The sequence below is a fragment of the Acromyrmex echinatior genome, chromosome 10 (assembly GCF_024713525.1).
Source record: "Acromyrmex echinatior isolate Ae372 chromosome 10, ASM2471352v2, whole genome shotgun sequence".
NCBI classification, from domain to species: domain Eukaryota; kingdom Metazoa; phylum Arthropoda; class Insecta; order Hymenoptera; family Formicidae; genus Acromyrmex; species Acromyrmex echinatior.
The window spans coordinates 2,326,208-2,353,433 of NC_141861.1; the positions used below are offsets into that span (position 1 = coordinate 2,326,208).

The 27,226-nt window shown below is 32.3% G+C and overlaps 1 protein-coding gene and 1 long non-coding RNA gene across 8 annotated transcripts in view; one reads left to right on the plus strand and one right to left on the minus strand.

Annotated features, from left to right (window-relative positions):
• The window catches only part of LOC147908208 (uncharacterized), a 195,969-nt gene extending 175,489 nt beyond the window's left edge, over positions 1-20,480 (minus strand). The window contains exons 1-3 of one of the 2 annotated variants that reach the window (XR_015546386.1): positions 14,531-20,480; positions 10,665-10,862; positions 10,070-10,108 (exon numbers count right to left, since the gene is read on the minus strand). This is a non-coding gene — a long non-coding RNA (uncharacterized LOC147908208). Of the gene's footprint in view, positions 1-10,069; positions 10,109-10,664; positions 10,863-12,611; positions 13,390-14,530 lie in introns of those variants that run through there. The other variant, XR_015546387.1, reaches the window with a different exon arrangement.
• Positions 1-27,226, plus strand: part of Mp (collagen XV/XVIII-type protein multiplexin) — a 303,083-nt gene that overhangs the window by 260,755 nt on the left and 15,102 nt on the right. For 5 of the 6 annotated variants that reach the window (XM_087410339.1, XM_011067447.2, XM_087410342.1 and 2 more), the window contains exons 6-10: positions 13,396-13,479; positions 20,488-20,569; positions 21,547-21,641; positions 22,600-22,776; positions 23,123-23,320. In XM_087410339.1, coding sequence (XP_087266465.1) covers positions 13,396-13,479; positions 20,488-20,569; positions 21,547-21,641; positions 22,600-22,776; positions 23,123-23,320 — 636 coding nt within the window. The remainder of the gene's footprint in view (positions 1-13,395; positions 13,480-20,487; positions 20,570-21,546; positions 21,642-22,599; positions 22,777-23,122; positions 23,321-27,226) is intronic. The other variant, XM_087410343.1, reaches the window with a different exon arrangement.

Sequence of the window (27,226 nt, forward strand, 5' to 3'; positions counted from 1 at the left end):
GACTTTCATATATAACGTTGGCGATGAAAAACATTTTCAGAAATTGCGACTTCAGCGTAATATATGTATACATGTTATTCAATATTAAAATGTTTTATGAATGCGAGGCGGGATTACATTTTTTCGTGCATTATCCTGCGTTTATTCCGAACTAAAAGAGCACTTTTAATGATATCATTAATTGACGTAGTAATGAACGTTGTGCCTTCCATTGAAAATCCGAAATAAATCATTCATTAATCGTGTTCACTCACTAGTCAGAATCTGCTGCTTCGATATGGTAATTAAGAGTTGTCCCCAGGCACGATTTAATTCGGCGAAACTCGGCTGATCGATTCGCATCAAGCGGAAACCGAAATTTATCGGCACTTAAACTACCTCTTTTTTTTAATTTTCGGTAGTTACGCGTGGTGCTCGTTAAAGTGTTGGAAATTCCCGATAATGGTACCGTGAACGATCGAGTCAACCGCCAGGCACGAATCGTTAAAATTTTCCAACGGAGGGCCATTGCGCTGTCCGATCTTTTTTTTTCTGTAATAATCCAAATAATTTAATCGAAAAGTAAATGAATGCACAGTTGAATGCTCGCGTAATAATATTGCAAAACTTGTTTCGTAAAGTCTTTCTCCATGATGTGTTTTTCCATGAAGAGAGTGGAATAACATCCCTTCCCTGCGGCCAGTGTGGCTTAACGTCGCGATAACACTCGTGATTTTATCACTTAATTTCCGCGCCGAAGAAATATCTATTCGCGCGCTCGCGAGTCGACCGTAACGTGAAATCACGACCGTAATATGGCACAATACCGTCGCTGAAATTGCCCAGACATAAACACGCGGCGCGACACGTAAATCAATAAAGCGTAAACGTCTGCTAAAGAATCGTAAAAACGCTCTCCGCCGCGCCGGTCCAGCATCCGTCGACGACAAGATTCAGGATTTTCAATCTTCCCAGATCGATAATCGAGAGATACTCTCGAGAATGACGAAAGAGACAGAGAGAGAAAGAGAGAGAGAGAGAGAAATCTACTATGGGATATAAGGAACGTGCGCGTTCCGTCATTTTAGCGCGTCATCCACTGAAAATACGGGGATTCTTTCCCGTATCTGGGAAATGGAAATGGACTACCGATGTTGGATAACAGGCAGCGCAGCTTGACTATCGCCGCGAAGTAAAACAAAGTTGCGCGAACGTTATTGAAATCTCGAGCGAACGAACAATTCTGCCGGAATGCTCGTGTTAGCCATCGACGTCCATTATCTCCCTTTTCGCTACGAAGAAGAGTATTTTCTTTCAGATATAAAAGATCGTGTTATAAGAAAATATAGGTAGATTTGCAGTAGCTACACCGCGATGGTCGAATTTATTAAATTGACATTATTAAATTAAGATGCATAAATTAAGAAGCGATGTAATTAAAACTCTACAGCTTGCTTTATATGACATAAAAGAAATAAAAGTTTAGACGAATATATCTCGTAAAAATTCCTGTGATAAAAATCTAAGATGTCTTACTTTTATCAAATTTAACAAATTGATCGAGATGTAATCTAGATTTGATCTAGATTTTGATTGTAATTATATTCATTATTTTTCAAATTATAATTGAAGTATGTAATTGATTCAAAATGATTTTTTTATTATCTCAATTTATTAAAATAATAAAAAAAAATTCATTTTAAAACTAAATTTCGAATGGATTTTATTCTCTTACCGCTTCAAGTCTTCAAGTTGATAATTAAAAAACCGTTCGTATAATATAAAAAATATTTTTTTCTCTTTGTAACATTATTATATCGTAATAAATTATTTAATTATTACTTTTTATTTGATTTTAATTCGTTTTCCTCGAATGACAAAACCATTTGAACATGAGGATTACAAAAACACAGCAAGATATTAAATTCGCGAAGAAAAGGAATTGCTTGTCGATAAGAAGACCAATTTCTTCGATGATAAGCGCATTTATCTTGATCCTAGTTCGGTGCGTCTTTTATCGCGACACAAATCTTGTGGTTAATATCGCTTCTCGTTTACCTTAGCAAGTTATGAGTTTTCCTTGTCCCAGCAAGCAACCTTAGAAAGGATGAAGCTGATATTTTTACCTAAATATTAACCGCAAAACAGAGAAGAAATGGCACGCGTAGTGAGAAGAAATGGCAGTGTATTCTCGCGATCTCATCCAAGTTTCAGAGAATTTTTGGTGATATGAGAGTACAAATACACTCACGGCACACGCTCAACGGGAATTGCCCGGAAAGCGAAACAACAGCACAGATATAAATCAAATTTCTTCCAGGAATATTGCGACTTCTGAGTGATGTTCCTGCGCGCGGCATAAAATAAGTTGCTCCTAATTCGCTGGCATAGGAAAACAGTCAAAGAATCATGAATTTTACTCAAATGTAGACTGCTTTTTACTTTCAACCTTTCTTTTTATGAATAAAGAAGAACCTCTCAGAAAAATATTTGACTAGTTAGTTTTTACAGGAATAGAAAATCATATTTGGGATCTTTATCAATTACATATTTCCATCATAATATTTGAAAAATAATGGAATTATTTATAATTACATTTCGATTAATTTAATAAATTTGATGAAAATGAGATATTTATTTTTATCAAATACAGTAAAAATATTCGTTTTGACATTTAATGAAACTTTAATACTTTTTCATCAAATTTACCGAATTGATCGAGATGTAATTAAAAACGATCTCAAAAATATTGCTTTCTAAACTTGTGTGTAGCTACCGCAAACTAATCAAATATTTTATTTCGACATGAAATTTACTACACACACACACACACACACACACACACACACACACACACACACATAAAATATACATATATATAATATGTCAATTCACACCGATATATTATTATTTAAATACTAAAATCCAGTTGAAACTAATAAAGTTTTCTCGTTACTTACTATTAAGTATTCGAATGCTGTCTAATATCATTTATTGTTATTCTAATATTTCAATTATATAATAAAAATATATGTCAAAGGAAATACGTTAACGTATAGTTGCATTGAAGCAGACTGATAAATAGCTAATAAATATAATAGGGAGAAAATAAATGAAGAGATTTTGAATAATACAAAGAAATAAAGAGATCAAAATTTCAGCGTTGAGAATTGGGTGGTCGTATCAAATTTGCAACACCCGAGGCGTTTAATGCGTCGATGAATCCACCAAAATCCATGCTAATAACGATAATCGAAATTTGGCTACGGAGCAAAGGCTCACCGTGCCTGCTCCGTAGCCAAATGGCTCCGTGCCGGCCAATTCGCACAAAGACGAAACGTGTGAAAAAAAGACTATCAGTGGATCGTTACGACAGGGTCGATCGGCGAAGGCGTGAAGATTGGCTGAGCCTGAGAACGGCGAAACAAATGGGAAAGGAAAGCAAAGAGACGAAAGGTGATGGCAGCGAAATCACGGCGTTACCACCGAAAGAGAGGTGTGTCGAATCTCCGTGAATTCTAATCATCGAGGGTGGTATTTTCAGTACGATATACGGCGAAACGTTTATTTACTCGACAAATTTACGAAACAAATTAAATACAGGTACACGACTTCTAATTATAATCGGTTAACCCGCGATAGTTTAATCGAATCCTTAAACAAGAAAATAGCTGGATTAGTTTTAAGCTATATATTAGGTGTTGGAATTAATTCGTAGCGTTTTACAAGTGATGGGAAGTACTTTCATTAATGTATTTTTTAATGCTCATGTGAAATAAATAACATTCTTTCATTAAAAAACGCTACGAATTAATTCCAACACCTAATAATTGATTTGGTACAATAAATTTGTTTGAACAATAAATGGATAATGTAAAATGAATATAGAACAGTATCGTATTCTATTTCTCTCTCGCTCCAATAAGTAGATATTGATTCTGCAACGATTGGATAGAAATAAAAAATGCAAAATAGATAACAATATTTGTACGACAAAAAGCATTTCTGATAGGTATATTATTCTAATTTGATTAAATTTAGTATCTTTCCCGATAAAGAAGATAATTGAAAAATTTAACCATTTAGATAAAGATAAAAAAGACTGATTGTGAAACCTTGTAATAACAAATACGTGTAATAAAAATACTTGGTCAATGTTCGAAAAAATAAACTTACGCTCGCAAGAAATAATATTATGCAAAAAATTATGCTTCAAAGTGTTATCAATATAAATATATATATATATATAAAATTGTAAATTAGTAATAAGAACGAATTACGTAAATTTATGATAGTAAATGTTACGTAGAAGAGCGAAACGGTTTCTCATTCTTCTAACGATGACGACATTTTAATTTCATGGGACGTTAAATACATTTCCGAAGACGAAAGAGAGAGAAAGCAAAAATGAAGAAAGTCTGAGGAGAGATGAGACAATAAGAAGAGAAGGAGAAAGGACGAGCGAAAAGAGATAGAATGACTGTTCTACGAGCCTCGGGAATACGTGTTCTCTCAGCTTAATATAAAGTCCGTTGTTAATCCAAAAAATTCGTAGTTTAAATTTCACATAAAAGACTCAACCAGCTTTTCCAGCAAGAATTTTTCATTATCTGCATTTTCGCGTAGACCGAATCTCACTTTAACTTTGTTCGTCTTACTTTAACTACTATTCACAAGGAATACAAGCGATAATGTTAATTCACGATGATAATAATCATTCATGAATGAATTTTTCAAGACTATAATATATGATAAATCGAGAAAGAAAGTATTGTTACGCCATTTAGACTAAAATCAAGTAGGATCAAATATAAATCGAAGTACTCGACGTCATTCCGCGATATTCCAATCAAACTTGGAGCTTCTATATGAATTATTCATAGTACCATCTGACTGAAATATCGGAAATACGTCATTGTGAAGTCTGCCTGACTGGACACTGCACGAAGTAAATCTTGAAAAGGTACTCCTACGTTTCAAACATTCCCGTATTTAGTTATTTATAACAATTAAAAACAGTCTTCTTTTTCTTGAAAGTTTAACTGTGAAAATTTCACGCGCATTATAAGTCTTTCATACAGGAAATCGACAATTCTAATGAAACAGACAATATTTGCACTAAAAAGCTTTAATAAAAGAAGAAAATTTTTAATCGTGTAGGTATAATAATACGGAGAATAGATATCGAATGTTTAATGAAAAGCGTCGCGTCATCTGAGAATCGGGAAATTTTATCAAATTTGTATCCTGTATAGTGCATCTTACACAAAATTTCACAAGCAATCTCCATTAATCAGAAACTACATATTTATGTAGAAGAGACGACTCGCGTCTTTGCACTCGCATTCACGAAAATGTAAGTTGCGTTTGCACGTGCGACATGTAAATTTGCTCAGACACGGTTAAACGCACGTAGACCGCGTGGGTGCCGATAATGCCCTTCTATAAAACACAAGCGTATCGAAAAAGGTATAAAATCCGGCGGGAAAAAAAGAGAGAGGAAAGAGAAAAAGCCCCCAAGAGCTCTCGCGTAAATCGAGTTACCACGCGCTTTATTTCTTTTTGTGACTCGCGGCAACTTGGAATTATCGTTATTTGCAGCTCGCGGCCATGAATTTAGAAGCAGTCTATATATGCTTTATACGTATGCGCGAGATGTAATTCGTCGCAATCGGAAGTAACGTTGACCCCATGGATCTTACGAGATCACAAGAGTTACGAAAACAGAGAACATTGTACAGAGAATTAAATAATCGATTACTCTTATAAAAAAAAAAATTTATTTCCACTTATTGCCATGTATTATTCATACCATCGAGTTTTAAACACACGTCAGAAAGAAAAAATTCTCGTATCTTCTTGCGTCTGCACTATTTTTTTTATTAAGAAATGCAAAAACTTTTATTCGTGTATATTCTGAGTTTATTTTTTTTCCGTCACAAAATGGAAAGCTTATTTAAATATTTGATTTCTAGTATAAAATTTGGTAGAAACAGAGTCGATATATAGAAACCCTAAAAATCTCGGTACCAATTTAATCAATACGTTCAATCTTTTTATGTACGTATACTGACACGAGGCGAGACGGGTGCGCCGATTTTTCAGTTTACTTTACTATTTAGCACCGCGCGCGCGCGCGCAACTGTAACCGACAAGTTCAACACTCGCATCACGTGCCATGGAATTTATATTTCGTCAAGCCCAACCCTTTTACAATCCCTTGCCACCTTATATAATACTCTCTTTCGGAAGATTTTACAACTCTACTTCCCTACTCGTATAATGCACGCCGCGCGTCCATTTCAGTACATAAAATTAGGAGATTTTTGTCGAGATCTCGTGCCTCATGCGAAATACGTATTTAAATGTGAAATTGAAAAACATCAGCATACGTAATAAATAACTCAGTTTATTAGATTTCTTTAACCTACATTTTATTCTAACGAGATAAAAATATATAATAATTTTATACGTTCCTCATTGGAGATACTAACACAAAATTATTAGGTGTTGGAATTAATTCGTAGCGTTTTTAATGAAAGAATGTTATTTATTTCACATGAGCATTAAAAAATACATTAATGAAAGTACTTCCCATCACTTGTAAAACGCTACGAATTAATTCCAACACCTAATATACTATTATATTATATACTAATTATATTATATATATTATTCCGGAATTAGCGGAATTAGCTAGCACTGCCCTTTTTGAATTTTAGACTAAACTTTCAAATTTAGAATAAACTAAAATTAGCTACTGATAATAATTGATCCTGTTAATAATTAAGCTATAGGTTGAGAAGCTTTTTATAAAAATTAAATTGTAGAGAAAACAATGAAATGTTATTCATTTAATTTAACATAGATTTAACCCCAACAATATTTTGTTTTCTTCATCCAGAGAAAAGTTTCTTAGAATAAAAAATAATTTATTTGAATCAAAGAAATTTATGTATTGCTACACGCCCACGATCCTCGTAATCGAACATGCGAGACTCGAAATGTTTAAATACGTACACATGTAAGTATTTGCGACTCGAGACAATAGCGGTATTTAAATTTTCTTTTATATAGACTTCGTATTGAGGTAACGAGTCGAACTCCTTCAGATCCTTCGCATTTAAAATATACTCTCTAAATCTAAATCAGTGGATAATTATACTGATATCAATGCCAAGTATGCCATTGGTAATCAATGAATTAAATGTAAGATCCTTAATTTAGTTAATAATAATTTATTATATGATCACACTAACCTTGTTTTAGTGCTTAAATTCAATGAATATGGTATTGAAAGATTGAAATTAATATGCAAATATTATTATAGTATTTTAGTTATTAATGCTCAAATATTCTTCCTTTTTTAGTTGAACTTTACTGATTATCAATGCCAAGTATACCACTGGGTAATTATAGTGATTATCCACTGATTCAGATTAGAGAGTAGACATTTAACTAAGAGTAGCATTTATAATAATTGTATAAGTATCTAATTGCCCAAATTTAGACATATTCAATCGCTAGAAATAACTGATAAACAAATTCAATAGACAAGAGAAAAATATTTAAATCCTAAGAGAAGAATCTCGAAAGAGAAAACGCTTAGCAATAACGTGACTTGAGAAGAAAAGGTCGTGGAGTTTGTTGAGAAAATTTAACTAGAACAGATGTTGTATTGCCTTCAAATAATTAAATATTCGAAAGACCGAACGAAATCTCTTTTACTCGATACCCTATCACCAAAGTTCAAATTAAAGAAACTTCTTTAACCGATGATATATATATATAAAGTGGAATATTAAATTTAAAGTTTACATAAAAATCTAAATAAAAATTAATAATCTGTCATTTTCTTCATCGATTCAAAATAAAACTAACTTGAAATTCATTTCAAATTAATTCCAAATTTTGCTAAGTATAATACCGTCTGTACCAATTTTCTACCAATTCTGAACTATTGTATAAATCTTTGTTACAGATAGATATACAGAGCTATCTCCAAAGACGGATTAACGTATTGTATGACTAATATTCCTGTACTTGAACCCTAACCTCTACTTGATACCATGAAATACTCACTGCAAATGCAACGATATTTTATTTCTCTACATCATCGAATATTTTGGGCTTGTCTGTGATCGGGGTCAAGTGCTCTTTCCTTCGAGTGATCCGCTCTCGAAGATACGTTTATTCGATACCGATTCGGAAAAATTTCAGAAAAATGCCGATATTTAAGTGGAAATCAACGAGTTCTGATGAGGAGAGGAAGTACTAAAAAATTTAGGATTACCAATGCATTACATCTATCATACACACACACACATATATATATATATATATATACGGCAACCTTTCGTAAAGTTCAATTCAAACAAAAGTTCTATCTCTTAACAATGATATTTGGCATTAATATTCCGTGGAAACGAATTAATCACATTACAATGACACGAATAAGTCAATCGAATCAATCTATAGCTGCTTTCGATACTATTGCAGGTTTTGATTCAAATACCATGTTTAATAGATGAATTTATTTATGTGTTTGCTCATCTGTGGTGTGATATGTACTGTGTCTGATGTATATGAAATTATCCCGGAAATTATAGTATGATACCAAACGTATGAACGTGCTATATATAGAAGATCAGATAAATCTAATTTGATCAAAATCGAGATATATACACTTTCAATTGGATGTTGCTGGTATCACATTTCCTCTATTATTGCAAAGTATAATATTTTCTCATATTTACATGTTCAAAGGAACTTTTAATCACGAAATGCAAATCGTAATAGAATATCTATGCAGGACAGATACTTATTAATATAATTGACACGGTATTTCATTAATAATTTAACGTTTCCTTGTTATACATACATAAGAGTGGCCCGAATTTAAATGATCAAACTTCGAGAGCGTATAGAGAATCGACAAACTAAGAAAAAATTTTTTAAGCACCCTGTATATGTCAATTTTCACAATGTTTAACTCTGAATATATGCATAGATTAGGCGTTTTTTAAATTTTATTTAGGAAATATTCATTTATCTTTATTGTATATAAATATCCAATATATTTAATTAATTATTTCTAACTCCAATCTTCATCATCTGTGACTTATGAATATCACCAAAAGAAGAAAATTAATAAAAAAATCTTATTTTTCAAAAATTTCAGTACTTTACTTTTACTTTTTACTTATATTTTTTCCACTTATTATTTATCTTTTATATCTATTTTTATTATTTAACAATAAATTCAAAAATTTATAAAAATTTATAAATAATCAATTAGACTTAATTTTAAAGTTAATATTTATATCACACATAAATAGTATTCTCAACTGCATTTTTCCTGAACATTTTGTGTGAATTCGTATATATAGAACGCTAGTAAAAAATGTAAGAAATGACTATCTCTTATCAGATTTCAGAACTATCAAGAGACACGACAATGTCTCGTGACAAGTCTACCAATATACATGTATATGCAATATGTATATATATATGTATATATTAGGTGTTGGAATTAATTCGTAGCGTTTTACAAGTGATGGGAAGTACTTTCATTAATGTATTTTTTAATGCTCATGTGAAATAAATAACATTCTTCCATTAAAAACGCTACGAATTAATTCCAACACCTAATATATATATGTATATAACGTCGCGAGATCATATATCTATACGCGAGCCTTTTTCTTTTACCAAAATTATCATTTTTTTACATTTTTACATTTACTTTCTGTACATACGAGAACTGAAATTTCCTATAAATTGCAAACAATTTGTGACCCGACAATTGCTTTCTTTTTATAACGAAATGTGCCAGTAAATAATCAAATGTACCAGTTAATGATACGTCGATAGCGATAAATCCCATTCTATGTTGGTACGAGCTTTGTGAATGTGCATTCTTGTATGCACAATGGATCAACGTACATTATATATAGTCCAGAGTTAAACATTGCGCTAATCTGTCCTATCCCATCCATTTCAAGGCAATGGATCTACGAGATGTAATATCTATCTGTGATATTCACAGATCTATTATCTCGAACTTTATAATAAAAGATCTAACACTCACCGATACGATGCGCAGCAGCGAAACCGTGACTACGTTGATCTGCAAAACATAAACGTAAAAAATTATTCTGATGTCCATAGTAATTAATATTCAAAGAGATAATTATTGCTCGCATAAATTTCTTTTTCTTTTAAATAGATTCTTTTAAATAATAATGTAAGAGCTTTCATTAGATCTTCTAAATGAATCTTTTTCTCGAATTTTTTTTAAACAATAAATAAAAGAGTAGAACAGCGACACACAGAATGTTGATAGCGAAAATCATATATTTAAAACATAATTATTAAGACATAAAAACATCACGTTTCGGCAATATTTTATGTATTAACAATTATATTTTAAATGTATGACTTTCTAACGACATCCTACTGTACTGCTCTTTTATTTATAGTTTATAATTTAAGCCACGTTATATATTGTGATTTTAATTCTTTTTTAATTCCGTTAAATACATAGAAATTATTTCAATAATTATTCGATAATAAATATTCGATAATAAGTTTCGATAATAAATAACATATAACATTGATATAAATATATAATGATATAAATAACATTGATATAAATCTAATAAAATCTAATAAATTATATTTACCCAGTAGTTGTTTCGCCGTTGCCCGATGCCTCCCAGGCCTCCTTTTCCTCATAGATTCCTTCGTTGCACTCACACGTCACTCGCGAATTAATTACGATTAATTACGACCGCACACGTACTAATCACTAAAATTTGACGATCACGCGACACTTTGCACGGCACTCTCGACGTTAATTGTATGCGACGCGACATGGAATCCTGGAAAATATATATGAAATATTATTAATGTACGATATCACGCCTTCAGCTTCGCTGTTACTTGCATTATTCAATCTAGCGCAATTTGCATATTGCTATGCATTCTCAGCAAACAGTATAAGGAATTAAAGTTTTTCTTTCCATTGGATCTTATTTACTCAATTATAAATCTTTTTGTCAAAAATGTCAGTTCATTTTCTTGTTACATTTATAAAAGATTGAAGTATTCTTATTAAAATAAACTTAGTATTCATTTTTTATCTAGAAATATAATTATTACAATAAAAATGATTATAATTATTAGAATTTTTTATCACCGCGCGCGTAATTTAATTATAATTTAATATAATTTTTATGATAATAATTATTATATTTATAATAATTCTCGATACTAATATTCTTATATATGTTTATTTAGTAGAGCTAAAACAATTATTATTACTACAATATTAAAATACAAATTTTAATTAATACAAACTTCTCATCAATTTAAATCTTATCCATTCTTTTTCGCCTCAAGGACATATAATAAACAAAAATCGACAACTCGAAGGATTTAAAATAATCATGATTCCTCCTTACATTTATTAAACCAAGCTGAATGTAATTCGTTTCTTTCAGTAGGTATTATTACAGAATTTCAGAAATATCAGTCGCACATTTTGCGCTTCATTTCGCGATCCCGTTAACGTTATTTACATGAAAAGAATAGCTTTGCTAATTTAACTATCTAAAAATTAAGTGGAATACATATCTCTCATTTTATATTTGAAATAAGTTATTTATCTACACGAATAGTTTTGCTGATATTAAAAAATCATTTTGCATTTATCTTTATAGAAAGAATATGTATGAATATTATCAATCTTCATTTAAGTATAAATCATCAAAAAGAATAATGTTGAAATAGTAAAAATATCCCATACGAATAATTACTAATTACGTTTAGAAGAACCGTGCAAGTAATATAGAATTGAACAAGTGCCAGAGATATTATACAAAGCAAAGAGCATGATAATGTATGACGATACCCATTCCAAAATTATGTAAAGTAAAAGAAAGGATAATTGAATAAATTAAATATTTTTCATACGCGACAATTAAACGTCCAAACAGCGCGACGGCAGCCGATGAAGTGTGAACTGCGAGGGGGAGAAGGAATGCGGCGAATAACAAGGGGGAGCGCGACCGACTACGTCATCGTCGTCATCACTTCGGAATTCGCTCGGTGCCCTTGAAGGGGGGGAGCCAGAAGTGGTACGAATCGTTCCACGCGTCGCATTAACTTAAATTAAATATCAACGAACGCGAATTATGTGAGGGTACCCAAGTAATAAGGTTGCTAAAAACTAAGGTGTTTATTAAAGTATTCTACAAAGTGTTCTACGTGCTCTTTGCTTTCTGTTTCTTGCTTTTTACCTCTTACTTTTTCCCCCTTTACAACCGTTTTATCGACAATTGTATTTCTTGCTACGCATTTCCTGTTTCTTTCGAAGTTCGTTAACTTTTATCTCGGACGACATAAAATAAAAAACCGGATAAGAAGCAAAAGGACAAGATGTAAAAAATAGTAAAAAGCGGAAAGCAGAAAACAAAAAGCACATTGTAGAATAGACTTTATAGTTGAGAAACAGATCGAATGAAATTATTTAAGATAATAAATTTTAATATTTCGTGTACATGCATATTTTCTACGTATATGCGTGTACACGGAACAATTCTTTTCCGTAGGTATACTTGCGTAATCACGTTTCAAGAATAGGCAAAGCAACAGCACAACGCGGAGCGGTCCGTATCCGTTCGAGTTTCGTCACGAAATAGTAATACGACGCGACGCGGCGCACGGCCGGCACGGCGCGCGACGACCTTACGACATTCAAATAATAATACGCATCGTACGTCGTCACCGAACACCGTAACCGTCCAAAATATTTCCCGGAAAATTAGATACGTTGCCGTGCACAATCGCCATGCTACCGTTCAAATGTACGAGCAAATAATGTGTGTGTGTGTGTGTATTACTAGTAGAAAATGGAATTACTGCAGATCATTTTATTCTTTTTTAATATATTATACGTTTAGATGATTAATTAATTACTTTATTTGAACGTATAATAGTTCATAGTTTACTTAAACAGAATGATTAATATCTATTTTTTAAAAGTAAAATTCATCTAAATTTTGATTTTAAAACTAATTTGCTTAAATGTATTTGCTTAAATTAACATGATATTTTATTATAATATTATCACTTTTTCTGAAATTTTTACATCAGAAGAACCAAATACAATTTTAATTTTAGAATTTTTCGCGTGATTATAAATAGTCCAGAACATACGATTGAATCATCGCAAAAAATATGATAATCTCATTTTTCATCTTGATTTATTAAAACTAAACTTAAGCAAGCTCTTAATGGATTTCTCCATTATTTATTATGTTTTTAGCAAGCGATATCGCGCATATTACATCGAAGAACATTGAGCAAATCGATAATTTATTACTCATTTATTAATGCCACGTGTTTTTATAGTTTTCAGCAGATGAAGAGTTCGCTTCTGGTGATTACGATGTCAGTTTAATCGACGGTTCCGGCGATGCTGAATACTTAAATAAGGTAGACGACTGCCGCAAATTGGGCTTCGCTAAATTAATGCTATATTGAAAAACATGCAATTATAACTATAATAATTATAAATAATTACTATATTTACTGCTCAAATACTAACTAATAAACGCTAATGTGCTTGGGTTATTCACTAACTGGTTTAAAAATTCTCATGCATGGACACCGCCACGCCGTAAAAAACTTTTTTAAACGAGAAAGTAACATAATTTAAATGTCATAATTTGTATTAATGATATATAATTTATACACAATGTTTAGATTTTCTAATATACAGCAAGTATCTTCTAAATTATAAAAAAATTGTGAATATAAAAATTGTGAATATACTTCAAAACTTTATTTTCTCTTTATTCTCTATACTTTTTTAAGCACTTTAAGAAAATTAACAAAGATTACATTGTGGTAATATTAAAGTTCTTGAAAAAATTATTCTCTAAATAAAAGAAGAAAGAGATGCTCGTATCGTAATTATTTTTTACATCATTTTTAAACGACATCAGTTATAGACCTTAAGTTATACACAATACAACATTATCTATATTGAATTATTCATACAGGATAATTTATAATCTCGTTTTATGACCATAATCATAAACTATGATCTTATTTTTAAATTTGAAATATAAGCTGGTTTTCATTCTATTAAATTAATGTAATTAGATTAACATATTATAATATTTCTTAAGTACTTACTATCAATTCAATTATGAGGGATAATTAATATAAAATAATTACTTTATCCCTATATATTTACATCCCTTATAATAATTCAATTTATAGATTATTGATTTTATTCACTAATAACATTCACATTATGGTTTATACCTCTCAAATTAACTAATCCTCATAATGGAATAAAGTTTTAATGAGAACTTCCTTAAAAGTTATCGACCATTAAGAGAAAGCCGGAAAAGAAGAGGGAAAGAGATGAGGGGGGGGGGGGAGAGACGAGAAATTAGGTTACGTGGATAATCTCGTAAATACCAAGAAGATAATCTCGAAAATTCTGTTAGGATTTCGCATTGGTAACTTTGCTTACCCGAAATGTCCTGTCGCCACTCCATCTTTGCCATCCACTCACAGTCATTACAAAGTTGGACGTGATCCGAATGAAATTTGCCCATAATCTGAAACAATACGCGTATAAATTATATCAAGCTAAGTACACCTTTAAAAGAAACACGCAACTCTCGCGAATATCGCAGTAATATCCGGAATCTTACAGTAAGTAAACAAGGTTTAGTTACTTAGCTCATATTCTAAGTCACATGTACCGATTCATGTAATCTATTACAAGCAGATTAATTTCAAGGCTCTTGTTTGTTCACTCAACTATTATTATCTCAACACACAGACTGTCACGTCAAAAGTGAGAAAATACGTAATAAAAATTCTTGCAAAATACAGATATTAATATACAAAAATATGTTTATATAAATAATAAGACAATACAATTGATAGAACTGCTTATAAAATATACCAAACTCTCCTTTTATTTTGTTAATAAATAATCATATATTTAGAAATGAATTATGCATAACCAAAAAACGAAATAAGCTGTCAAATTAATAATATATATACAAATAAATATGATTTAATTTCCCCTAAAGCAAGAAGATAATTCGGAATATTTTATAAGTCTATTCTATTGATTGCAAATGTTGTTTTATTAAAACATATTTTTATACAAATATAATATTTATTGTGTATTTGTATCTGACGCTACAATCTGAGACAGTAGTTAACAGTAAGTGAACAAGAACTTCAAGAAAATTTTAAAAAAGTTTATCTTCGAGAAGCTAGGTTTTTTTAATAAAAGCGGCTTTTTGAAAATAATTTCAATTCAATCTCGGCTTTTTCGATAATTCATTAGTGACATTTTTGAACTCTGCAAAACTCGCGTATAACGCAATCGATGTAAATTACACGTACGAACATATCGAAAAGAAGAAGAAGAACTATCTCTGATATACTCCTGGGAACGAAGCGGGTCAGCAGGTTAACTTCTGGCAAACTGCAACGATGCGTCTAATATACCGTATACAGAAATAGAGAGAAAGACAGACAGACAGACAGACAGACAAGATACTCGCCTTTCCTCCACTAAATTCGGCAATGAATCGACTACGATCAGCTATGTATTATATATATATGTATATATATATATACACACACACACACACACACACACACACACACGTCATCTGTTCCGTCTTTCCAGAAGTTGAAGAGATAGTTTGTGTCAGAACGACTGGTGATCCGTATAAGATCAATAGCATTTTGATGAACTCGTTTTTGACCCAGTTTTCGATGCTTTTACCGTTTGCTGAATTCATTAGGTCAACAAGATTTATGTACATACGTACACCACGATATCTCGTCCACCGGAAATGATTGCCAATTTCAATTCTACTTCCATTAGACACGAAAAGACCGAAAATTTGTTATATCCTCTTTTAACCGATTTCTTTTTCTTCTAATATATCAATATGCAATAATGAATCTATACATATAATGGCCGACAGACGATTGTATTGGTTTTAAGTGCAAAATGTAAGCATTTACTTAATTAACTTATATATATTTAATTTGCTAATTTAATTTTCATTCTGATTTTGTCTTAAATCGATTTTATATCCAAAATTTGCTCAGCATTTAAAAATTTAATACTACTAAAAATTAAAATATTCTCTAGTAATATTAAATACTATCTATTATAAGCATTATACCGCATTCCCACGTGAACCATAAACGTAAATGTGTATTTATATTTAGCAATTTTATATTACATGAAAATTTTCTCTTAATTTTTGTCTTAATTGTTTTTTAAAAATATATCTACTTCTTACTGAAATAACTTTTTATTCAGATTCTAAGTTGCCATCAAACTTTTCGTATTACTTTTAAATATATGTACAATATAGAAAAATCTATAATTTTGTCATTATTTCTTTATTTTGTTAACAAACTGTGTAAAACTGAGTATACACTTAGTGAACAAACGCTGAATAAACAGCGAATGCGAATATTCGGAGGAATATGCGAATATTCCTATTTGTATTTATTTCTTTTCTTGATTTCACCGAACATGAGCATTCAATCAGATTCATTAGCCGGTTCGTGGTTGATTCTTACATTTAAGATTGTCTTAAGTACAGCCTTAAGATGTCATCTATATTTGTATCTTAAGACATTACTTAAAACGATCTTAAAATGAGAACGGACTATGAATACCGTCTGTCAGTGTTCACTGAGTATAACATGAATTTGTGCGACATTTGTGCAACAAATAACAATAACTTTTACGTTTACTATTCCTTCATTTATACGTATATATTCAGCTTAATATATCTATCCTCAAATATGCCGAGAAACGAAAAAGGTTAAAAAAAACGCTGGTTTCGAGTTAAGAAAAATCCGGTGGGACCGCGTTTGGTCCAAATGGTACAATTGTAGTTTCAAGAAATACTAGATACTTATTTCACTGCTTATTGTTAGTAACCGAGCAGGAAGCAATGTTCAATACCATAACATCTAACGATCAACTCTCTCCGTGAATTGATCCAACGTTTATCCAGTCCGACTGCAGAAGTTCACGAGATACATCGAACAAATAATGGTAAATGCGTATTCTTATGATAGCAATCCCGCATCATCCCGAATCCTTCGCAGAATCTTCCCGCTCGTCCGGAAATTCAGTCAAAGTTCAGCCGCATCGGACTCGCTCGCGCACGGGGGAGCTTTTCTTAGCTCGCGAAGAAGAGCGGAATTTATTTCACCCGTGAAATCCCACTCTCTCGCGGAAAGCCCCGGAAATGTACGGTGGCGGGATGCAAAGACGCGATCGTGCATGGGAGAGCTGATCAGAGTATATACCGGGTGAACGATTTTAAGGATAACGCCCGGAGCGACGTGTCGTCGCGATGCTATACGTGTATCTGCGATCGTGCGGCAGGTGTTACGGAAACCGAATCGTTTCCCTTAGTTATCCGTACGCGCGTGTACGTGCGGATGCGTGCACGTCCCGCGTAATTTTACCATCATCGTGAGTTTATATAGAGGGAAGGAGGGGGCTAGAAAAAAAAGCACGAATTAAACATGACGAGCGCCGCGCAGCGACTGGCTGAAACTGAAAACTTCTCTCTCGCCGAAACTGAAAACCTCGCCCTCCGTATTCCCAGTACGCACGTTTTCGTCGGTTCGCGATGTAACCCCCGTGTGCACGTCGAAATACATATAATTATTCAAACTACATCGACCGCGCGCCGTAAATCTCTACGTAGTAGTCGGGCGGATATCGGAATAGCACGTAAGAATTGCAGATTATTATTATTATTATGTGCGCTATAAATTCTGACAAAGTCGGATGAATACAAAAGTGAGATAATAACGATCGATTAACAGCCTGGAGGTATCTTTTGTGCAAATGTTACGATATAATAACACAATTGCGTTCTGTAGGTCTTCATTGTAACGTATTATAACGTTTATTTACGAGTTATTGTCATTTTATTTTCTAAATTCTCATTATACGAATGCATTGTATTTGTAAATAACTGTTAATAACAAATGGACCTAATTTAAATGCAAAATTATAAATTTGCCGTAGCGTGAAATAAGCGAAACGTATATATAATAAATGTAACTTTCATATAGATACTGAGACTCCTTTTGTTTTATTCGATACTATGCGTTATTGAAGTAGCGCGACAGATGCGACAAATGTATTTTTTGTTCGCGCGTGTATATGTTTGTGTAGTATTTAAACGCAATATAAATAACTAAAAACGTACGTGAAAAAATTTTTATAAAATTCTCAAAAAATCAAGATCTTATAAGATTATAACGAAAAATATTACCCACCTATGAAGTTTCCTTTTATTAAATTGTTTTAAAAAATATTAAATTGTACATTAGAAAAAAATATTAGTTTTTGATAAATACTAATTTGGAAATATTAAATTGATGGGGCTTGTACAGATCATACTGCACGAACAGTTACGAATAACTTCATTTAAAATAATCGAATCAAGCCTTTGAAAAATGAATTATATCACGAACTGTCACCATTTTTAGAAATGAAATATATAACGCGTTCTTTTTTTATACTAGCAAAAAGAAATAAATATCATGCTTTTCTGCTTTAGAATTACATATTCTATGTGTTATAGATTTTTATACATATATTTATAACGCATAATATGAAATATATATACAGGATGTTCCACTTAACTGATCATCTCTTATAATTTTGCTAAGTAAGATCGAATTAAAAATATATTCAGATAAAAGTTGTATAACATAAAGAAGCAAAAATAATGGTAAATTTAATATTTGAAAAAATTACTTTTTAAAGGACATATGAATGTTATCGCCATTTTTTAAAATAATATTATATGATTTTTTTACATAATATTCCTTTAATTATTCTGCATATAAAAGTTTTAAGATAGAGATATCGAAGTCAATAGTTTATGAGATGTTTTATACTTCATTCTCACATTTTGACATAAAATATAAATAGCCTTAATCTTACTGTTATTTTATTATTTTTGTAAAATATAAAATATTTCGTAAATTATTTTTTTATATTTCTATTTTAATATTTTTTTACAAGGAAGATCGAGACGCACCATGGATGATTGATTGCTTAAAGTAATCCAAAGTATTATATTTAGATTAATATAACTGATATTATATAAACAAATTAAGCATATGAATGATATAGATTATAATAAAGCTATTTATATGATTCATTTTAAACATCATATTGTGTTAAATTTTTAATTAGACCATTCGTTCATATTCTCATTGTTTATATAATGATTGAAAGTTTATTGGACAAACGCTATTATTCTATAAATGCGAATTTTATAAATATGCACAGAAGGTAAAGTATTATAAAATCTCATAAAACAATAACACAATCGAATATCCTAGTATTTAATAATATTTTGTATATTAATATTTCCCCAAGTAAGAAAATATGAATAAATTGGGAATATGGTGGTATCTCTTTGGCATATTGGAGCAAATTTAACAGATTTCAGATAACGGAAATAGGAAATGATAGTTTTTGTAATAACGTAAGAACGCGTTCCGATCGCCGAAAAATCCTGACCGGACGTCGACTCAGTTCGATAAAGCGCCATCGTTACCGATAATTATCGGAAAACACTTAGGGCTGGTGTCATGTGTGCTAACCATACTGCCTGATTGGCTTGGAACTTCATTAATCACCGTCACTGCTTGATGTATTATTCGCTTTTAACGTACAAGACAAGGCCGGTATCACGTCTGAGGAACTTTACTTGGACATTGCATTGTTCACAACTGGCGCGCATGTGATCATTTATACTACTGACTAACAATTTGCGATGGCAGTTATGACAGTTGGAAAACGATGAAACATAAGAACAATAATTGCGCATTTCCTAAGATTATCTCGTTTCATATATATTAGTAACATAAAATTTTATTGCTTACATTGAGTTCTGTGTTTCCTTTTATTGTGTCTCAATTTTTAAAATCTATCTTGTAAATAATACAATTCCAGATCAATTTTAATTCTTGTCCTCCATCATAACACAACCGATATCATCTGTAGTAAAAAATAAATCCCGTTATATTGTAAATTTCAACAATATTTAAATGAACAATTCGCAAATATTTGTCGTCCCTTCGCGAAACTAATCGAAAACAGTCGACACACATTCCCGCGTGTGTCGCTTCAACAGTGTGATTTAATATATACCTGCAATTTGCATTTAAAATAACTAATCGGTAAGCGATCGATAAACCGACCACTGCTTCGCTATTCACGTCGCAACTAAGTACTGTAAATAAAAAGTACACGCTGTTTACTCGCACGCCTGCACCGAATCCTGAATTAGCAATCGACGGCAACTACAACGACGTTGATAATCGTCCTATTATGTATCGTTAACGAGATGACGCAATCCGATCTTATCGGCTCCGCTTATGATACATTTTCAGATCGGTCGAGATGCGGACGAAGACAAAAGCGAGGAAAGTAACCCGCCGCCATTCATCACGCCCCCACCTCCAAATCCAGATTGTGAGTAAGACCATCAAATAGCCGAGTCGATATTAACGATTTTTTAACCGCTTATAAAGTATATAACGCTTTTTATTAAATCTCTCGTTCTAACAAATTAAAAGACGTCTACTCGACATGATGTCGTACATGTAATTGAGAAAGTGAAAGAAATAAACAATTCATGAAATGACTCATCTCTCTTGTCTCTTAAAATAATTCAAATCAATTAAAATCATTTTGCTCCGATTTAATTAAATGATTGATACTGCTAATTTAATATTTCCATTTTTCTCCCTTTTATTATATTACTAATATACATTTATCTGTTTTTACAAGACTCATTCTTTTGAGAAATGTAAATCAAATTGTTTTTTTATGATCCAGGTTAATACAAATAAAATCAAAATTATTTCGTTTTTATATTTTTCAATCAAACGATTGAAACTGCTGAAATCGATGTTTCCATTTCCATCGTTTATTACACTTGATGTGTATTTACTGTTATTACAAGATTTTCATTCGTTTTATAATAAGAAATGTAAATCAAATTATTTTTTCTCGATTTCGAATATATTTTTTATTATCTTTTGTCACGCTCGCGACATTTATCTAATTTATTGCGGGGATATTCAAAAATTTAAACTATCTATAAAAGATCAATATATCGTATCAGTATTTTGGGACAGTTTTAGTCTGACAGTTTTCCAATTAATCAATGTACCAAAACATCAATATCTTCTCTCTCTCTTTTTTTCATCCGATCCGACATCCCTAGCTTAGCAAAGATAGGACAGCGCGTTAAAAATCGTTTATTAATTTCGCTATAGTCGACGTCGATGCGCAACGTCGACTTCAGAGATATCGCGTCGAAGAAACGATGATAAAATATGAAGCAAACTTTTTTAATCTACTTTTCGCGCGCATAAATCACCATGGCATGTCAAAACAGAGAACGACGAAGTTGCGTGGACTTACGCGTATTCGTTCTTTTTCAGATAAAGGTCCGAAAGGTGAAAAGGGTGACAAAGGGGACAAGGGCGAGAGCGTCAGGGGTCCTCCAGGACCTCCTGGTCCGCCTGGTCGCGACGAGGTGAGTGCATTATTCAATCAACCAACTTTTTTTTACGGACTAATTCCACGATGAATTGTCCTAAAAACGATTATTATTTCTTATGCTTTCTCCAATAATACCTAAATCAATACAGTTGAATAATTAATAATGATTAAATTAATATCGGTAGAAATTATTATCATAATTAAAATAACTTATTAAGAAGTTATTCCAATTGATGAGAATAATATAATTATTTTATTTTATTGCAGTTATTATTGTGCCCCTTTATTTTGTAATTATTATACACAAATGTGTGTTCCCGTTTGCAATAAAACACGAAAGAATTTCAATATAGCGAATTACTTATAATAACATAATATATCTGCATCATTGCAATTAAAAAATTATGCTTTATTTTATTTCAAAATGTATTAAAAATATTATATATGCATGAAATTATTCGTGAACTTATTTATTAAATTATATTATTCCGAGTATTATACTATTTAGCTATTCATATATCTCGTACATATCACAGTGTAAGTTTTCATTACTCGGGGAAAGTGTCTGTGCTTCCTGTAGGTGTAGATATCTCGTTATATTAACTATAGAGACCACGATCGCGTCCGCAGATCCGTGCACAGGTACGATATTGAAGATGGCCTGAATACGCCTGAATCCGGGATCACTCATTTATCTTGTTATTCGCGTGAGTCAATTTAGCATCGACACCAGAGAACCGGCGCCTGTCGCATGTAACACTGATTACACCAAAGCCGCTTTCACGGCGCTTACTATCTTCCGCTGTTATTGGTACGCTGTTATTGGTGTACATGCGTATTTGCTTTTAGACATCGTCGGAACTTGATTGTATCGCTTTATTCATTATTGCAACTAATAGTTTGCTAATATTTGATCGTTAACGCTATTATAACTGATTCTGGTAGAGCGGTATTAAATGCAACAGCGACGTTAAATACATTGATATTTCAAGGATTGGCTAATGAAGATACCACAGGGACCACCTGGTCAGAAGGGAGACCCCGGTACTTGCACCTGCAACGCCACGGCCTTAATGTCTTCCTTTACGATGCCAAAGATGATACAAGGGCCAAAGGGCGAGCCAGGAGTACCCGGACAAGAGGGCAAGCAGGGCTTAATGGGTCTCACGGTAATGATTTTCATTCTTACGATTCTGACAATAAGATTTAACGATAACGCTAAAAGTGACATATATTTAAGCTACTTGTGACCAATTTTATTTAACATCTTTAGCAAAAAACATCTAATAACGTAACGAATAAATAATTAAAATATAATTATAAAAATTAAATTTTACAAATCAGTTTGAATTATAGAATTTCTCAAATTCTCTTTCATTTTTTTTCAAAATTTAATTTTTTTTAGTTTAAAACCATATATATCACTTTTGGTGCTTCAGTTAAATTTGTTAAAAGGACAATACCGTTAAATATATATCTATATTGAATTATGCTTAATTAACATGATGATTTCAGGGTGCGGCAGGACCGCCAGGGGAAAGAGGACTGCATGGTCCATCTGGGGCTAAAGGTGACAAGGGTGATATTGGAATAACGGGACCGGAAGGTTCTCAAGGTCAAAAGGGCGAGCCGGGTCGAGATGGAATATCCGGTGAAAAGGGTGCACAAGGTCCACCGGGGCCACCTGGAAAAGGGGAATTTTCTGGCTATGACGTAAGTAGATTGCCACGCTTGAATATGATCTATCATGCTGAGGGCGAAAGCCAAGTTAAAATATTTTCTCCGGCGCCTTCTCTGCGGCTTGCATTCACTATTTCTACTTATCCTCGCGAGATTTTCTTTATATTTGGTATTTTCGCGACGACATAAAAATTTCCCTGAGATTTGTATTTACTTTCTATTATTATTAATTATCAATGGCCACGCTATTGTAACAGAAAAGGATATGACGATACAGTTATCTTTCTCAACAATTCTCTTTATGCCTTTATTAAATAAGAAATTGCATTTCTTCAACATAATAACTACGGATGACATAACATATAATTCTTTTATGTGTATTTGATAATATAACTATACATTTAAAATAATAATGGATAACTATTGTAATAGAATTAAAAATACAATACATTCTATTATCGTCAAATGAGAAACTGGAAGAAAAGGCAGGATGTTTGTTTAAATGGTTTTCTGCTGGATACAACAGCGATATGAAAACGAAGAGCGAACGAATGGAGAGGTAATGTTAACGAAAGGGATATGACATTGACAAATTGGCTAGAGAAGAACATTTATTGTGTACGCGATTACTGACAAAGTAGCGGAAATTCAGGCGCGCCCGACCGTACAAAGTCATCTCTATAATAAGTAGATAAGTATCTCCATTCAAGAAATTTTCATTATCCTCGTATGAATCTAGCTCAGTCGTATTATTCGCTATTTTCCCGAAACGGACACGCGGCAGCGAGAAACTCAGAGGGAAATGGAGGGTCATATCTTCTCTCGCGGAATCGTCGAGTATTATCAAAAGTATGCTATTTAAACATCGTGTTCGACGCCATCCACTGTATATTAACTCAGCAAATTATCCCAGTTAACCATTTTTGCCTTATTATTTGTAACTATCATTATATGAAAACTACTTAAACAAATATTTAATATTTGTTAAAATAATAAGAAATGGAGTGGTATCATTTTAAGTAAACTTTTCTCAAGACAAATGTTTCTGTATGATGAGAATTATTTGTGTTACAAATAATTCTGTTATTTGAGCTATTTATTTGAAAAGTAGACAATTTGAATTTTGAGATATTATGAATTAAGGCTCCTGTTTATTCATCACTACTATCTCAGATAGACATTAAAAGTGAAAAACACAATAAAAAAATTCTTGCAAACTACTTAAATAGAATATTTTTTAATAAAATAATACTTGCAATCGTTAGAATAATAGAATTTATAAAATTAATCGAAAACTATATTCTCATTTCGGAGGGAAACTCAACCTTACTTATTTTTTTATATTATTATTAATTTAACAATTTGTCATATTTGTAAACATAGCTGATTTATTTTTGATTATGCATAATTAATTTCCACATTATGGTTATTTATTAACAAATGAAAGAAAAGTTCAATATACTTTACAAGTCAGTTCTATTGATCATAAGTGCTATTTTATTGAAAATTAATATTTCTATATATTAAGATATTTTACAAAAATTTTTATTATGTATTTTCTCACTTTGAACATCATAATCTAAAATATATGATAGTGAACAAGAGCTTTAAATTCAAAAGTGACGCAACGTGACACTTTTTACAATTTTTACAATTCTTGTCATTAAATATAAAAGACAAAGTTACCAAAATTATGCTATAAAGATATTTATAGCATTAATCGTATAAGAATGTTAGAGTAGGCGATCCAATTTATATCTGATTATTGAGATGGCGAAGTATTATTACTATATTATCCATGATATCGCGTTCCAAAGTGCATGAAAATGCACGCAAAGGTGTATCCCAAGCTACCGTTGGGCCACGTCGCAGTGTATGACTCCCTGTGCTATCGCTTTTACGTGTACCGAAACGACAACTACAGCGATCCTGTTCCCACTCGCGATCCGACAAGAAATTCGTTGAATGGGAATAGAACGCGTATCGCTCCACGGGGAATAAGAAACTGTGCACGTAATAACGGTCGACCTGTAAGTCCGATCCTCGGCCTCCTCCCTTTTCTCGTTCGTGTTTCCTGTTGAGCACTCTCTCTCTCTCTTTCTTTCTCTCTCTCTCTCTCTCTCTCTCTCTCTTTCTTTCTTTCTCTCTCTCTCTTTCTTTCTCTGATTCTCTCCCTTTCCATTGAGGTCTATTCTTAAAAACGCAGCGAATCTCACTGGATTTTTGTCAGCATACGAAAAATGATCCCGAATCGCGTTGACAGGCCTGCGATATTAAAGCGATGTACCTACAGCACATAGCAATACATCTGCATATGTGCGATATTAACGATGGTAAAAGTTTTAGCGTATGTATGAACGAATATAGTTTCGGGGACGCTACCCATAAACACGAAAAATTCCCTCTTTCCATTTTCCCCGATAAACAAACTTTTTTCCCCGCCCGATCTTATAACGAAGTATAGTTACAATGTTTCCGACTTTCTCTATAACGGTACCTACAACGTTTCAATTGTTTCAAAGGTATAAAAAAAAAACTCGACCGATAACGGAAAAATGAAAAAAATCGGTGCGTGCTAAAAATGAAAGAAATTATAATAATACTTTATTATTTTTATTATTATATTTACTATTATCATATTAGCTACAAACGTGATATTATTACAAAACAAAATATAGATATTGCTCGTTAAATAATTTTTTTATTTTATTCATTGCGCTAAGATATTTGTAAATTCTTTTTAGTTTTACTTTCTTAACTTTTTCAGTATTCTATTATAACCTTGATTATAAAACGCTCCTAAAAATTGACATAGCATTTTATATTTAAACAACAATGACAAGCATTTTATATTTAAAGAAAAATAAATTAAAAAGTTATAAACACAAATGAATAAAAAAAATATTTATTTTTATAATAATATTAATATTTTGTTAGTTTTCCTTTGTCTTTTATTGCCGCCAGTATTCTTTTAAGAGAATAAATTAAAAATGCTTTATATTTGAGCAAGGAGTTGTACATTACAATGATTTGATTATCTTTTTCGATGTTTTCGATTTCCCGACTTGCAATAATTTCTTGGAGCAAACATCGATTGTGGCAACGCTCGGATAATGCATGGAACAAGCTAAATCTACTTAAGATTGATATTCCACGCTGTCAAAGTCAGCAGTAGTGGTTCAAACCACTATTCCTGAAACCCGTTTCTGGCCACGGGAGAGAAAAGAAATCTCCGCGCTGTCGCGGGGACGTAACGATCCTGTCGCACCTCAAACCGTCAATTTACCTCCGGAGATGCGGTCGTTTTTCATCTTGTTCTCTTGTTACGCGGTTTTCGCGGTGGAAAACGCAATGACGTCGTCGCAGAAATATAGTGGCGAGCAGCGTGGCAGAACGGAGGGCATCATCGCCACGCTATCGAACCGAATCGCTCCGCTTTATCAACGACACAAACCCGTAACGTGGATGCACCCGCATATCGCTGAAAGATCAGCGCGGTGACGCAATATTTATCCCACCCTCATACCCTCATACCTTCTACGAAGATGTGAAAAAAATGAAAGGGCGAAAAAAGAGAGAGAAAGAACGCAGTCCCGTACAGTACGGTTTTCTGTTTCCATGCCGGTGGCACGCTTCCAAATGTTACACCGTCGGAAAAAAGGCCGAGCTGACCTAGCCTGGTAATTGTTGAGACGTCGCAACGGAGGAAAATCTCGTTACTCTCGGAACCGAAAGCGTGGAAAACATTGAGAGCTTTCTGCTGCTGCAATCTTACTCGAGATAATAATCCAATGTAGGATTATTTATGTATATATTTGAATTTTACCCACGCGTTATAATAAATAAACCTGATAAATGTTATTAATGTAACATTATAATTCTTCGATTAAATTTTATCACTTACTATGAGTCAACTTGATCCGTATGATACTGTATGGC